The sequence below is a fragment of the Cynocephalus volans genome, chromosome 9 (genome assembly GCF_027409185.1).
Source record: "Cynocephalus volans isolate mCynVol1 chromosome 9, mCynVol1.pri, whole genome shotgun sequence".
NCBI lineage: Eukaryota > Metazoa > Chordata > Mammalia > Dermoptera > Cynocephalidae > Cynocephalus > Cynocephalus volans.
The window spans coordinates 150,735,418-150,750,120 of NC_084468.1; the positions used below are offsets into that span (position 1 = coordinate 150,735,418).

Genomic DNA, 14,703 nt, shown 5'->3' on the forward strand with positions numbered 1-14,703 from the left:
TATTAGTTCATTTCTGTTACTTATAATAAAATACCTGGAACTGGGTAATTTATTAAAAAATGAAATGTACTGCTTAGTTTCAGAGGCTGGGAAGTCCAAAGTCCAGGAAACATCCAGGGAAGGCCTTGTTGGTGGTGACAGTGACCCAGGGATCTCATACGGCAGAATGGTGGAGCAGAGAGAGAGAGAAAGACTCACTTGCTTTCCTTTTAAAGCCCTCAGAACCATGCCTGTGAGCTAGGTCCTTACAATCTGATCACATCTTCAAGACCCCACCTTTCAGCTAGCATAATAGGATTTCCCACCTTCAGTGGTTACAGTGGGGAATCAAGCTTCTCCCATAAAATTTGGCAGACACAGTTCTGTCCTTATCAGGGACCTAAAAGTGAGGAGGCTGAAGAAATCCTTTTTAGGATATGCCAAAATTCTTCTTGGGCACCCATTCTTTAATGGGCTGTGGAGCATGTGGTGATTGCCTGAAGTTCCTGTTGTGTGTCACAGGAAGGGCTAATTTGAGCATGGTGTTTTTAAAGCCAAGGTAATGGGATTGAGTAACTGATTTTGCATAAAGAAAACTCACTAAATCACACATCAAACTACTAACCTCATGAAGCTGCTTCTGATCATAAGGAGGGCCAAATTAACAGGAGCATTTGGGCCAAGCCAACCTCGTGACTATTGCCTAAAGGAAAAGGAAGATGTTTGTGCTGTATAGGAAGTTCACCAGTACAGCTACAAAATTTAGATCAATTTATGAGAAACCATGAAAAAAATATGCTGATGATGCATAAGAATTGTTTTCAAAGTGAAGACTAGCTCAGGTACACAGGGATCTCGAAAAATGATACTTGGTTATTTTGCTGCACTTTCCTATAGTATTTTGATTATACTAAGGAAATTGACCTCATCCGACAGCAATACAAAGCCATGACCTCCTGGATCATTTGATACATGGCTAGCCATCAGGTGATAGGTCAGAATGGACAAAATATATGTACTTTGGCATTAGTTCTAATTCCTTGGATCCTGTTTGAATAGCATCCAAATAAATTTACAATTCCAGCTTAGATGAATTATACAATAATTGTTTTTAAGATTTTTTTATAAAAGAAATCCATGCTGATTGAACACAGGGTGCAAATAATAAGTTTTAAAACTTTAGGTCATGTAATAGTCTTTCTGCTTTCTTTAAACCATAGGCACATCAGAGTGGTTTGTTACAGAAGCTCCTTCAGAAAGATTCAGCATATGATTACGATCTCATTGTCATTGGTGGTGGTTCTGGTGGCCTTGCCTGCGCGAAGGTATGAGCACAGAAATGAAACTCATAGATAATTTTCCTGGTGATTGCCATGAGCATTTCTTCACCACTTAAAAAAAAGGATAATTATAATGTCACAATTTAAGTTTTTATTGTAATAGCTGGCTTAATTCAGGGAAAAGACCGTGTTACACAAAAACAGTCTGTTTTTATTTAGGGGAGAGAAAAATTGGGGGAGTGTCAGGAAAATTACAACATCTTTATGTGCAGTTTTTCTTTGTAGGAAGCTGCCATTTTGGGAAAGAAAGTTATGGTGCTAGACTTTGTGGTCCCGTCACCTCAGGGCACATCCTGGGGTAAGCCATTTTTCTTTGTTGTTGTTCTCTGCTTTATACATATGTTGTTTTCTTTACATAATCTCATTTAATCCTCGTAACAATCTCAAGAAATGCAGGTAGCCTATTGTAAGTTTATGAGGAAACTGAGTCTCAGTGAGGTTATGGTTAACAAGTGGTGACCTTGCAAAAAGAAAAATATTCCATGACCCCAGTATTCCAGCCCTTCTTCCGTAGTTTTCACATACACGTGATAATATTTTCACATAGTCGTGGTCATAGAGTATATACGGTATGGTCATCACCTAAGTTTGCCATAAACATTTTTCTGTGTTTCTGCTTCAATTTCATAATTGACTTTAATGACTGCACAGTAGTCGATCGAGTTAATGCGTGTAATCTTTGTAGTTTAGTTTAATAAGGAGCACAATGTGGTCCCAGCCCGTGACTCTGCTGTACTATAGACTTGAGAGCTCACCTTTCCATGGTTTTTTCCACAATAAAATAGAACACGTAGATTTTGTGTGGCTGTTTTCTCTTTATACTTCAAATGCGTTCTCCTTCTGTCTCTGCCCTGCTGTATGCCCCAGGGGACAGGTCGGTTGGTAGCCTCGCCCTCTGGCTTCTGGTGGGGCCTGGATAGTTTTGAGCAGTGGGAGGAGAACAGAGGGAGAGAGGAGTATGGAGCTGGGGTCTTGCGCCTCTGGCTCCCTCCCTGCTGGGTGGTTGCAGGTTGTCTCTGTCCTCATGCGGAAGGCCACACCCGTGTCAGATGGCCGGCTGCCCTGGGTGGTGGCCCTCACTCAGTCTCCTTGCCCCTTGACCTGGGCTGCCAGTGGTCCCCCGCTGGCACTCTATCCCTTCTTGCTCGCCTTCCACACTCTGTAACTTCTCCATAAACTCTTTCCAGTTACCTTGTTTGAGTGTGTCTCCTCTCTCCTGCCACAACCCTGAGTGATTAAAATATGAAAATGATTTTTTAAAATTCAAACTTACTCAAAAAGTTTTAGCCTAGAATTACATACAGTAAAGTTAATCTGCCTTGACTTTTGTCATAATGTTCTTGTGGTGTGTGTACACTTGTCTTGTTTTCCCTCCCTCCTTCTTCCTCCCTCCCTCTTTCTTCTTTTTTCTTTTCCTTCTCCCTTTCCTGTTCAGAAGTTATCCTACTTACCTGGCATAGCAGAAGAGACGGCAATCAGAGAGGGCTCCTCAACTCATGCCCTGCAGAGGGCCTCCATGCGTGATGTGTTTTGTGGGGTTCAGGATTTGGAGCAGATGTCACTAGGCGGCTTGCAGTGGGCTGACTGCTGGCTCTGGGTAGCAGGCAGGGTTACAGAGAGTAAAAGGCTGGAAGCTGAGATTTGACCCTTGCTGTAGTTTATGTCTGATTCATCAAATTACTTCTGATTCCTTTGTGGATCAGACTCAGACTCTGTCCCCAGCAGACTTTTCACATGCACATTCATATTTTTTGCCTATCTTGGGTCTCTGCCATGGACCCTCAGTTCGAAAGTTTAGATGAATCACTTGTGTGTTATTTTGGAGAGGAGGGTTGTTCACACTGCCATTCATGCTTGCCGTTTCCACATGTTTTAATAACACTCTGCAGGTTACACACACACGCACACGCACATGCACACACACGCACGCACACACACACACGCACACACACAGAAGAAACACTAAGACTGCTGTTTCCTTTCTCAGGGCTCGGTGGTACGTGTATAAATGTAGGCTGTATTCCTAAGAAACTGATGCACCAAGCTGCCCTTCTGGGGCAGGCGCTATGTGACTCAACGAAGTTTGGCTGGGAATGTGACCAACAGGGTGAGTAACGGTATATGAAATACAGATTGGGAGAAAGGAGGAAGAATGAGTTTCTTAGAAAAGACTTGCTATTCATATTTTGTAGTTGAGTTTGAAATTCAATTAATAAACATTCGTTAGGAGCCCATTGGGTGTCAGCCAGATACAGAGGACGCAAAGATGGCCTGCTCTCAGGGGCCTCTGCCGAGGAAGGAATTGTTTCAGCTCTAGCAATTCCAGACCCTTATCAGAATGTGAAAGAGAGTAATCACTATTTTCGGATTTTTTTTGAAGTACAAAGAACATATTCTCTCTCATAGTCATCAGAAGGAACCAACCCTGCTGACATCTTGATCTTGGACTTCCAGGCCTCCAGAATTGAGATAATTAATTTCTGTTTTTTATCCAAAAAATGAAAGAAGGTAGAATAGCAAGGATTAATTGAATTTTATCTGCTATTTTAATAACATTTTCTGTTTTATCAGGGTTATATATGTCTTCGGTTAACGAAAGGTGGAAAACAGATTCATCCAATAAACATTTATGTAATCTAGGCCCTGGGGATACAGAGATGAAGAACATATAGCTCCAGCCCCTAAGCAGCACCCAGTCTGTTGGGAGAGAGAGACAAGGAGATTCATTCAGTGTGCTGTAATTAATGGGGCCCTTTTGAGTGCTGACTTGAGGGGCATTTAATGTAATGTTGAGGAGGAGGGAGTGTCAAGGAACGCTTTTAGGACTGCTATGGTCTGATTGAATTGTGTCCCCCAAATTTCATTTATTGGAAACTTAACCCCCACTGTAACTGTTGAGGGTGGGAAGTCCTATTATGGTAACTGAAAGGTGGAGGCTTGAAGAGGTGATTAGATTATAGGACCGTGCAGTAGTGAATGGATTAAAGATGGTGGTCAGGGGCATGGTTCTGAGGGCTTTAAAAGAAGAGGAGAGGAGAGTCTGTCTGTCTCTCTCTTTCTCTGCTTCTACCATCTTGCAAATGTGAGACCCCTGGGTCATTGTCACCACCACCAGATGTGTTCTTTGGAGTTTGGACTTCTGAGCCGCTGAAACTATAAGCAATAAATTTTGTTTTTCTTATACATCACGCAGTTCCAGCTATTTTGTTATAAGCAACAGAAATGGACTAAGACAGGGACAAAGTAACCCTTGAGCTGGACCTTGAAGGTTACAGAGAAGTAGGAAGTTTAAGACAGGAGGCAGCTTGACCAAAACTGTGGAAATTTGAGAAAGCATGGTACACTTGGGGGTAGTGAGTGGCTGCGATGAAGAATGGGTGAGAAGTGAGCAGGCTGTGCAGGCCCTTAAGTGTCATTTAAATTAAGGAGTTAAATTTTACCGCAGAGGAAATAGAGCTGTTGAGGAGTTTAAGCAGGAGAGGAACATGAGCCACAGTTTTGATTGTGGATCCTTCCGATGGCACTGAGGAACTTACAAAGGGAGGAGGGGGCTGGGGGTGGAGCAAGAGATGACAGAGGCCCGAGCATAGCCGGGCTGGAGCATAGGAAATGGGTGTAAGGAGATTGAAGATATAGGATTGATCAGATGTGGTGACAAGTTAAATGTGGATTCTTCATCTTGGCTGTGTATCACAATGCCTCATGGAGTTTTAAAAAATTACAGACGACTTGTCTCTTTCCCCAGAGATGTTGATCCTGTAGATATGGGCACATGCATGTTTCAAGTGCTGTAGATGACTCACTCTAATGCTTAGCCAAGTGATTGTGACAGGTTTTCAGTTCATGGTAGCATGGCGGGGGGAGTCCAGGAGGAGGGTTAGCGTGGAGATGGGATGCAGGCCACTGAGGTGGAAGGCATAGATGGGTTTGGTTTGGTGGTTGGGTGTGGCTGAGCTCAGGATACTGAGCTGAGGCTGGACACGTTTTCCCAGTCAACTTGATAGACATCCTTAGGTCAAATTAGTATCAACTGGTTGTAGATGAAGTGAGGCCTTTCCATTTGGCAGTTTAACTCCTGGGTTACTTTTTCACATTCAAGAATCCTTCTCCCCGAGTCCTTCATCTTGCCTGGATATTCCACTTCAGATGCACCAGGAGCATGCTGGTGGAGGTGCTGTGGGGAGGTTTGTACCTGAGCTGGCCACGAGCTGGGTTTTAGAGTCACGGCATGTGGGTGAGACTCGAAGTCTTAGGAACTGGGGAGAATGTATAGATTGAAAAGACGCAGAGATAGAATGCCGAGTACACAATTCCTAAGGGAGTGGGTGAGGAAGAGGAGGAAAGCCAGGAGAGCTGTCACAGGTCAAGGAGGCACTAGATTTTTAAGGGCAAGATTTGGGACTTTCGTTGTCTGGAAAGAGAATTAATGAGTCAAATGCCACAGAAAGGCAAATGGAATAGGATTTGAATTATGTGCATTTTAATTTGGCAGGTAGTTAAGGAGTCTCTTTAAAATTAAAAATGTTTCTATACTGTTTCTAAAATAATTTAGTGTAAGTGGGGAGAAAACCAGAAGCCTCAGTCATGGGGAAAAGTCTGTGAAGGACTGAGTTGTGGCACTTTGAGAGGGAGACGAAGCAGGCAGAGGTGGCTTGTGTGGTTGACATTAGACCTGTCTTGACAGGTCCATGCCTGCTGGGGACTTCTCGACACAGTACCCTTGTCTGTTCTGTACCATCTCACATTGTCTGGGCTCTGCACTTTCAAAGAGGAGACAGCTGGGTTATGTGTTTGGACCACTGTGCCTCACCTGACAGGCTAGGTGGTGTTCTTAACCCTGTTCTAAGTGTTGATGGTTTCTAAATACTTACAAATTTCCTTGAGTGGGTAAAATTTTATATTGGATTCCTCAAAGATCCCCATATACAAAATGCTTTCTAAGTCAACTTTGGGGTGTTATACTATGAAATACTTAGCTAGCCATTGCATGGGATTTGAGGCTTGGCAGTTTTGAGGCAGAGGCTCAATAAAGGGCCAAGAGTGAGTGAGTGAGTAAATAAATAAATAAATAAATAAATAAATAAATAAATAAATAAATAAATAAATAAATAAATAAATGGTCAACAGAATCTGAGAGGCAAGAGAATAGTAGTAAAAGTATGCCACAATCTTGTTTCAGAAGAACATGTTTCTCTATGAACATCAAGAGAAATATAGGGTAAAGTAAGTTTAAAACATATAGATAATTTCTAGATGAGCAATTGAATGTAAGTTTAAAAGGAGAGGAGAAAATGTACAAAGAAAGGTTAGTAAAACAAAAATAAAAAAGAAGCAGCATGCAACTGTAATTTTAAATAGACAAAAACAGAGGAGCTGAGGGCAGTCCCCTCTTCTTGGAAGCAGGCAAAAAGCAGAGCATGCCCAGGGTCCTAGGCAGAAGCCAAAGGCACAATTCCCCTCCTGGAAGAAGGCAAGGAACATGCTGAAAACACCACATCCATGTGGATGGCCCACCACAGTCACCACCACAGCCACAGCTGCTGAAAAAGCAGCTTGATGCCACAGCAGTAGCCACAGCCACCATGCAGGTGGCCCACCAGACACTTGACTGTACTGACACAAGGAGAGTCACCAGCAGAGACCAGAAAAAGAAGAGGATGTCTCTCTCCTTAAAGCCTCCTCCAGAGTAATAGAAGAAACAACTGCTCTACCAGATGACCAGACATTACCATAGAAATATGAAAACCCAAGGAAATATGACACCTCCAAAAGAATACAGTAATTCTCAAATACCAGACCCTATAGAGCAGGAAACCCTTGAAATGACTGAAAAGGAATTCTGAGCAACAATTTTAAGGAAACTCACTGAATAAGAGAAGACTCAGACAACATAATTAAATGAGAAAAAATTCCAGGATATAAAGGAGAAAATTTACACAGAGATCAATACCTTAAAAAATAATGTAACAGAACTCATGGAACTGAAAGATTCACTCAGTGAAATAAACAGCACAACTGATAGCTTAAACAGCAGGTTAGAATAAGCAAAACAAAGGATTTCTGATCTTAAAGATAATCTTTTAGAAATAACCCAGGTGGACCAAAAAAAGGGAAAAAGAATTTTAAAAAATGAAAATCTAAGGGAGCTAGCAGACAACCTGAAGCGCACAAACACTTGAATCATGGGTGTTCTGTCGGGGTGCTCTCTCGGTCAGCCAGGCCCAGGCTTTGGATTTCCTTGGCCGTGGCCACCCAGTGATCCCTGGGAGACTCCCTATCCCCCTCCCCAGGCAGGACCAGATAAGTTGCCCTCTGCGGCGTAAGCCGAAGAAGGATCCCCGAAGGTGGGTGAGTGCACTGCCAGCCTATTCAGCCTGCAAAGGGACACTCAGACGCGGCGGGAGTTCCATCAGGCAGTTCTGTTTATTGTCTTTTAAGCACTTGTATTTATATATAAGTGGGGATTTCCACACCGAGAGCCAGTCACTGGAAAAGTCACATGTGCATACGCCTTACTTTCCTATGCTTAGCCTACCGATCATGCACTGATCACGAGTGCGGAAAAGCGCAACTACCAATAAAAATTTTTGCGGAACTAAAAGTGACCCTCCTCCTTTGCTTCCTCTAGGCGCGCATCTTGTGTGGACCATGCGGGTGGGGAACTTAAACAGCCGCCATTTGGTGTGGCCTCCTTTCACCCTAGCAATTGCTATAGTGAGTGGAGCGGTTGCAGCCCAACAGTGTTCCAGAAGGGGAGAAGTAAGGAAAAGGCATGGAAAACCAATTCAACGAAATAATAATGGAAGACTTCCCAGGTACAGGGAGAGACACAGACCTGCAGATCCAGGAGGCTCAAAGATCCCCAAACAGATTCAATCTAAAAAGATCCTCTCCAAGATACATCAGAGTCAAACTGGCAAAGTTCAAAGAAAAGACAGAATTCTAAAAACAGCAATAGAAAAGCATCAAGTCACCCATAAGGGAGCCCCTATCAGACTAACAGCAGACTTCTCAACAGAAACTCTACAGGCCAGAAGAAAATGGGGTGATATATTCAAAATACTAACAGGAGAAAGCTGCCAGCCAAGAGAACAATACCCAGCAAGGCTATCCTTCAGAAACAAGGGGAAAACTGTGTTTTCCAGACAAACAAAAACTGTGGGAGTTTGCCATCATACAACCAGCCCTACAAGAAATCCTCCAGGAAGTCCTGCATCTGGAATCCAAAAAACAGTAATCACTACCACGAATACACAAGTAAGTACAAAATCCCCTTGTAGAACAAAAATGCAAATGAGAAAGAGAAAGAAACTAAATCTTACCACCACAAAAAACCATAGTGACAATGTAATAATGCCCCTGCTTTATTTCCGACTTTAGTAATTTTGATCTTTTCTCTTTTTTCTTGGTCAATCTAGATAAAGATTTGCAAATTTTGTTGATCTTTTTAAAGAATCAACTTTTGGTTTTGTTGATTTTCTCTATTGTTTTTTAACTCCCTATTTCATATATTTCTGTTATAATCTCTGTTATTTCCTACTTATATTTGGTTTTGGTTTAGTTTGCTTTTCTTTTTCTTTCTTAAGGTAGAAATTTAGGTTACTGATTTGAGATTTTTCTTATTTTTAATATAGGTGTTTACAAGTATAAGTTTTCCTCTAAGCACTGCACGAACCCTGCATCCTACAAACTTTGATATGTTGCACTTGGATCTTAACTCAAACTACTCTCTAATTTCCCCGTGATTTTTCTTTTTACCCCTTGTTTATTTAGGAGAGTGTTGTTTAATTTCCACACATTTGTGAATTTTCTAAATTTCCTTCTGTTATTGTGGTCAGAGAGCATATTTTCTATGATCATAGTCTTTTAAAATGTATTGCAACTTGTTTTATGGCCCCCAAATAGTAATAATAATAAAATAAAATTAAGAAAGAAAAAAAAAGCCAATCTGTGTATGTGGTCCTGTATTGGTAAAATTGCATATAATTACATATAAATGCATATATTTTTTACATAAATATATTAAATATATCAATACTTATTCACAAGAAAAAGGTTCAGCATCAAAATGTTAGCAGTGATTATCTCTGTGTTGCAGGGCTCTAAATGATTGTAATTTCTTCTATTTTCTGTTCAGTATTCTTGTGTAATAAATATATATTGCTTTTGTGAAAAATAAAATAAACAAAAACAACAGAAAATAAGATGCCAGACAGAAGAGCAGTCATATTACCTATTAGAATAAAGCTGAGTGGGTCAGATTCTCAGGTTGGATAAATAGCAAAATTTTTCTATGTGCTGTTTATAAGACACATACCTAAAAGCAAAAGAGGTAATTGGTGAAAATGTTGAAAATATGGAATTTTAAGAATTTAAATAGGAAATTAAGGAATTTCAAATAGAAGTTAAGGATATATGGGAAATTTTTAAACAGATGGGAAAAGATATGTCAGGGAAATGTGATTAAAAGCAATAGCAATTGATACTGGGTAGGTAGAAGTAGGTAGAAGCAAGCAAACAGACACAAAAACAACATAAATCAACAAGTTAGCATCCCTCCAGCAGAACAGATATATAAAACAAGAGTTTATTTGAAAATACAAATAAAATAGGCAGACCTTTGGAAAGTCTAATCAAGGAAGTAGGGGAGAAAACTCATATAAATATGCAATATTAGATGTGAGGAAAGAAATTTAACTACCAAAAAAAAAAAATATATATATATATATATATATATATATATATAACTACAGATAGGGAAGAGATAAAACAAATTTCCTGTACAAATTAGTGGTAATAATTTTAAATATCTCAATGAAAAAGGAATATCTTCTAGGAAAATATGAATGACCAGAATTGACTACAATTCTCAAAGAAAACCTTATCTAAGGACAACCCTCTCCTGTCCAAAAGGCACCATAGCTTTGCAAGTAAATTTTCTGAAATCTTTAATGAACAGACACTTCCTCTGTAATTTAAACTGTTCTCACCTTTTTTTTGAGACTGAAACAACTAGCATACCGAAAGATAGTATAAAAACAGAAAACTAGATTTTGTGCCGTGGCCGCTTTAAGGCTGGAACTGCTGAGCACACGGAGCAGGAGCAGGCAAAAACCACAGCTGTGTGCTTCAGATGAAGTTGCTTGGAGGTGGCAGGAGAGAAGAGGGCCTTGGTGGCCCCCAGGCCAGCAAGACCACTAATAGGGTTCCCATGGGCTCACACAGGAGCGAGGAACCACAACAACTGAAAAAATGGAACCACTCAGAGGCTGGAGAGTCATTGCAAGGGACTGGTGCATGGCCCGTCCCATGGAAAGTGTTTGCAGCATGGGCAGTGAGAGAGATGGGCTCACCAGGGGAACACTGGGGCACAGCGAGGACAGCTGATCTACACCCCAGTCAGCATAGGACCACTCAGAGGAGACTGGTCACGAATATAGAATTGCATGGTGCAGTTTGATGAAAAGACTCTGGCCCAGATCAGAGTTGCTATACAACCCAGGTGCACCAAGTCTCTGGAGAGCCGGGAGTACCTATAAAGTCAATCATTATGACCTGTGCTGCACAAAAAGCCTTCCCTAGGAAAGCAGCAGCAAAGCAGCAATTTAGCTAAACCACACAGCTCAAGTACTGGTCCCAAAAGGAAGTTCCCCCACTTTAGAAGTAAGCAAAGGACAGAAAAATTAGTTCTGGCTCAGACACACTGCCAGTGCCTGGGGTCCACCCAGGGACATGAGGCTTGGAGCCAGGGACCAGAGCCCCCTCTCACAATTAGGCACAACACCAGCACCTCAGAGGCCGTGAGGAGACCAGAGGCATCAAGCTGGGGACCAGAGACCCCTCCCCTCAACCAGGCACACCACGCCAGCAACTCCGGGCCCACCCAGGGACCCAAGGGATGGAGCCAGGGACTGTGATCCTCCTCCCACAACCAGGCACACTGCACCAGCACCTCAGGGCCCTCCTGGGGACCCAAGGCATGGAGCCAGAGACCAGACTCCCCTCCCACAACCAGGCACACTGCCAGCACCAAGGAGCATACCAAAAACTCACCTCCATGTGGGTGGCCCACCACAGTAACCATGGCTGCTGTGAAAGCGGCTGGATGCCACAACCACCACACAGATGGTCTGCCAGCCACTGGAGTGCATTGACACAAGGAGAGTCACCAGCAGAGATAAAGAAAAGAAGAGGATGTCTCTCTCCACAAAGCCCATTCCTGATTGACAGAAGAGGCATCTGCTCATGATAATACTGGGGGACCTGATCACACCTCTCAGCACTGGACAGATCATCCAGGCAACAGATCAACAGAGTAACCATTATTCTTTCAGAAGGAGAGAAGAAATCTAGGATAATTAGAGGGGAGAAGGGGGAAAGGGAGAGGGATGGGGTGAGATTGGACAAGGGGCATGAAGAATAAGTATGATTTGTAACAATATATATGCTAGTAATATTGCTTTGATTAACATATCTCAACGTTGAACCCCCAAAATATGTATAATCAATTTTGATTCAATAAAAATTAAAAAAAAAAAACAAAAACCCGAAAAGTATAGCCCATAGAAGTGCCCAAACTCTAGGACAAGCATTAGCAAGTCCTCTCTAGTAGTGTACTAAAGGAATGAACACGGCTGGTGTGGGTTCACTGTGGGCATGCAGGAGGGGTCCACGTTAGGACAGCACAGGAGGAGGAAGCAGAATCAACACCAGGGCCTGGATTTTAGCTCTAAAGGCTTTGGATGAGAATCTCACATCCATTGTTGCCTTTTAAAAAAACTGTCAGTAAATCTAAAAAAAGAAATGGATACTCCTTTACATTGATGAAGAAAAGTCAGAAGCAGATATTTATTTTTGGTGGCTGGCTAGTACAGGGAACTGAACCCTTGACCTTGGTATTGCAAGGCCACTATAGCCAACTGAGCTAACCGGCCAGCCTCCTCAGAAGCAGATATTTAATAGGGAAGAATTGGAGGTGTTTGCATTAAGTCAAGAATCAGGGCTGCCTGGACACTCCCATGGCCGATATCTGCAACAGCTAGAACAACTGGAGCTTCAGGCAGTGCACACGCTGGACGAATAGGGAAGAAGGAGGGTACATATGGGAGAAGGAGTAATAAAAAGATATTTTAAGTTTATAATATGAATTATGTATGGTTATGTATAATATACCTAGAAAATATGAGATCGAACTAAAAGATACTAGAACTGATGAGTTCAGTTGATTGCTTATAAGATAAATGTGCAAAAATCAATAGGTTTTTTTTTACATATCAGCAACAGTAAAGGTATAGTGGAAAATTGCAACCAAAATGATAGAATACCTTGGAATAAATTTAACCAGGAATGTACAAGATGTATAAGGAAAGAATACAAAGACATTAAAAATATACTATGATTTTAGAAGAGGTGTTTCAATATTGTGAAGACGTTATTTATCTTGAAATTAATTTGTAACTTTTATGTAAGACCAGTGAAAATCTCAAAAAATGAGACTTTTTTTCTCTTTGGAACTTGACTGATTAAAATAATCATACTTTAAAAACATAAAGTTTGTGTTGAAAAATAATCATGAGAATAGCTAAGCAACCTTTGCTAAAGTATAGAGCATGACTTTTGCCATCTGTATTTTAAAATATACTGGTGCAGGACTAAACAGATCAATAAAACAGTAGAGCAGGTGGTTCCAAAATGCCAGCCCATTGAGTTGGCCTATTAAAATCACCTGGAGGAGCTTTATAACTGTACAGATTCTGGGACCCCACTCCTGATTTCATAGTTTGGGGTGAGTCGTAGGATTTGTATATCACAGGATTCCCAGCACCTCCTGATGTGCAGCCCTGCTTGGAACCTCTAACATAGACTGTCTGTTACAAGAACCAGAAACAAAAGGACGCAGGAATTGTGAATTGAACTGAAAGGATCCTTGGGATAAATGGATTTCTTTAAGTGTTGGAAGGAAAACTTTTTGGGAGGGGGAGGAGGCATGTAGGTGTATGCCATTGTGGTGAGGGTTATTACTGCTGGGACAGATACTGAAGTCATTGTAACCTACCTGGTTCGTGGGACGTGGTGGTGGGATGATGTAGGGCCAAGAGTAACTGCCCAGATGGCAGGGTCTCAGGAGACTGGTGTACACTGGCATCATAGAAGGGCCATCAGTGCCTACATTGGCCAGGCCTCTCTGCACTGGACATCTCTTCTAATCCCCTCCCTTTCCTGCACAGTAAGATCCCACATCTCAGATGGGGAGGGATTTCTAAAGAGTGGTGGACGAGGTGAGTCTCCAAATGTGACCCTCACCCTCAGATTGCTGTTTGTCTTCGGGGCTCTCATCAGTTATGATGGGAGCCCTGGGCTGGCCTCCATGTGTTATAAATTGAGCTGCATGGAGATTGGTGTGAGGTTTGGGGTCCAGTCTCAGTAGACCAGGTGAACACCATGAAATAAATCCCATGTAGAAGATACAGGGATGATGCAGAATCCCACCAACTGAGTCCTAGCCTAACTTCAAAAGGAATGGGTGAACACTGTGATACAGAAGGTTGGCAGTTTTGAGCGTGAGCCACGTTTATTGCAAAGACATGTAAGATATTGACTGTTATGGAACTGCCACCCAGTGAACTGCATGAGAGGAGGCCCGGGCCAGTCTGTGAGGTGAGTGTGCCATGCTCACTGACTTGAAGCCAAGTTCGCATCCAAGGGACCAGGTGGAGCAGGCCCCTAGAGCAGGGCAGTGTTCCAGGGGGCGCTCCCCATGGAGGTGGCCCTCTGCCCTACACTGTGGTGGACATTCCCACGTGAGGGCCAGTTTCCCCCGTTCTCTCCTCCATGGACTTTCCCCCAGTTTTTTTCTTTTCAGAAGTCTGCTTTTTGCGCGTGCTTTGTAATATAAAATAGGAAGAGGTATAAACTGTAGCTGGCATAACAAAGATTGAATTTTTTATGCTAGTTATCTTCTGTTCACCAGTTGATTTTTATTTTTTAAATTTATTTTTAATTTTTTTCTTCACTTCTTCGTTGTTAAAGCAGTGTATAGTGTGTCCCTTTGTGGTTATATATACTTTACCATTAAAAGTAAAATTCACTTTACACCTTCACCATGGTTGTTTATTTTCAGTGAGGCACAACTGGAAGAACATGACAGAAGCGATTCAGAACCACATCGGCTCTCTAAATTGGGTCTACAGGTTGTCTTTGAGGGAAAAGGCTGTGACCTATGTCAATTCCTATGGAGAATTTGTTGAACATTATAAAATAAAGGTACTGTTTGAATTTCTCGTCTTTTTTATTGCCCTTCCTTATGATTGCTTATACTTACCTTGAACTAAATTCCATGTTGCACATCAACAAAGGTAGTTAGTGCATGTACACACACACACAC

General features: G+C 41.9%; 1 protein-coding gene across 1 annotated transcript in view; it reads left to right on the plus strand.

The window, feature by feature from the left end:
• TXNRD3 (thioredoxin reductase 3) overlaps window positions 1-14,703 on the plus strand; it is a 62,547-nt gene that overhangs the window by 12,961 nt on the left and 34,883 nt on the right. The window contains exons 6-9 of the mRNA XM_063107518.1: window positions 1,200-1,304; window positions 1,545-1,617; window positions 3,307-3,426; window positions 14,440-14,582. Coding sequence (XP_062963588.1) covers window positions 1,200-1,304; window positions 1,545-1,617; window positions 3,307-3,426; window positions 14,440-14,582 — 441 coding nt within the window. The remainder of the gene's footprint in view (window positions 1-1,199; window positions 1,305-1,544; window positions 1,618-3,306; window positions 3,427-14,439; window positions 14,583-14,703) is intronic.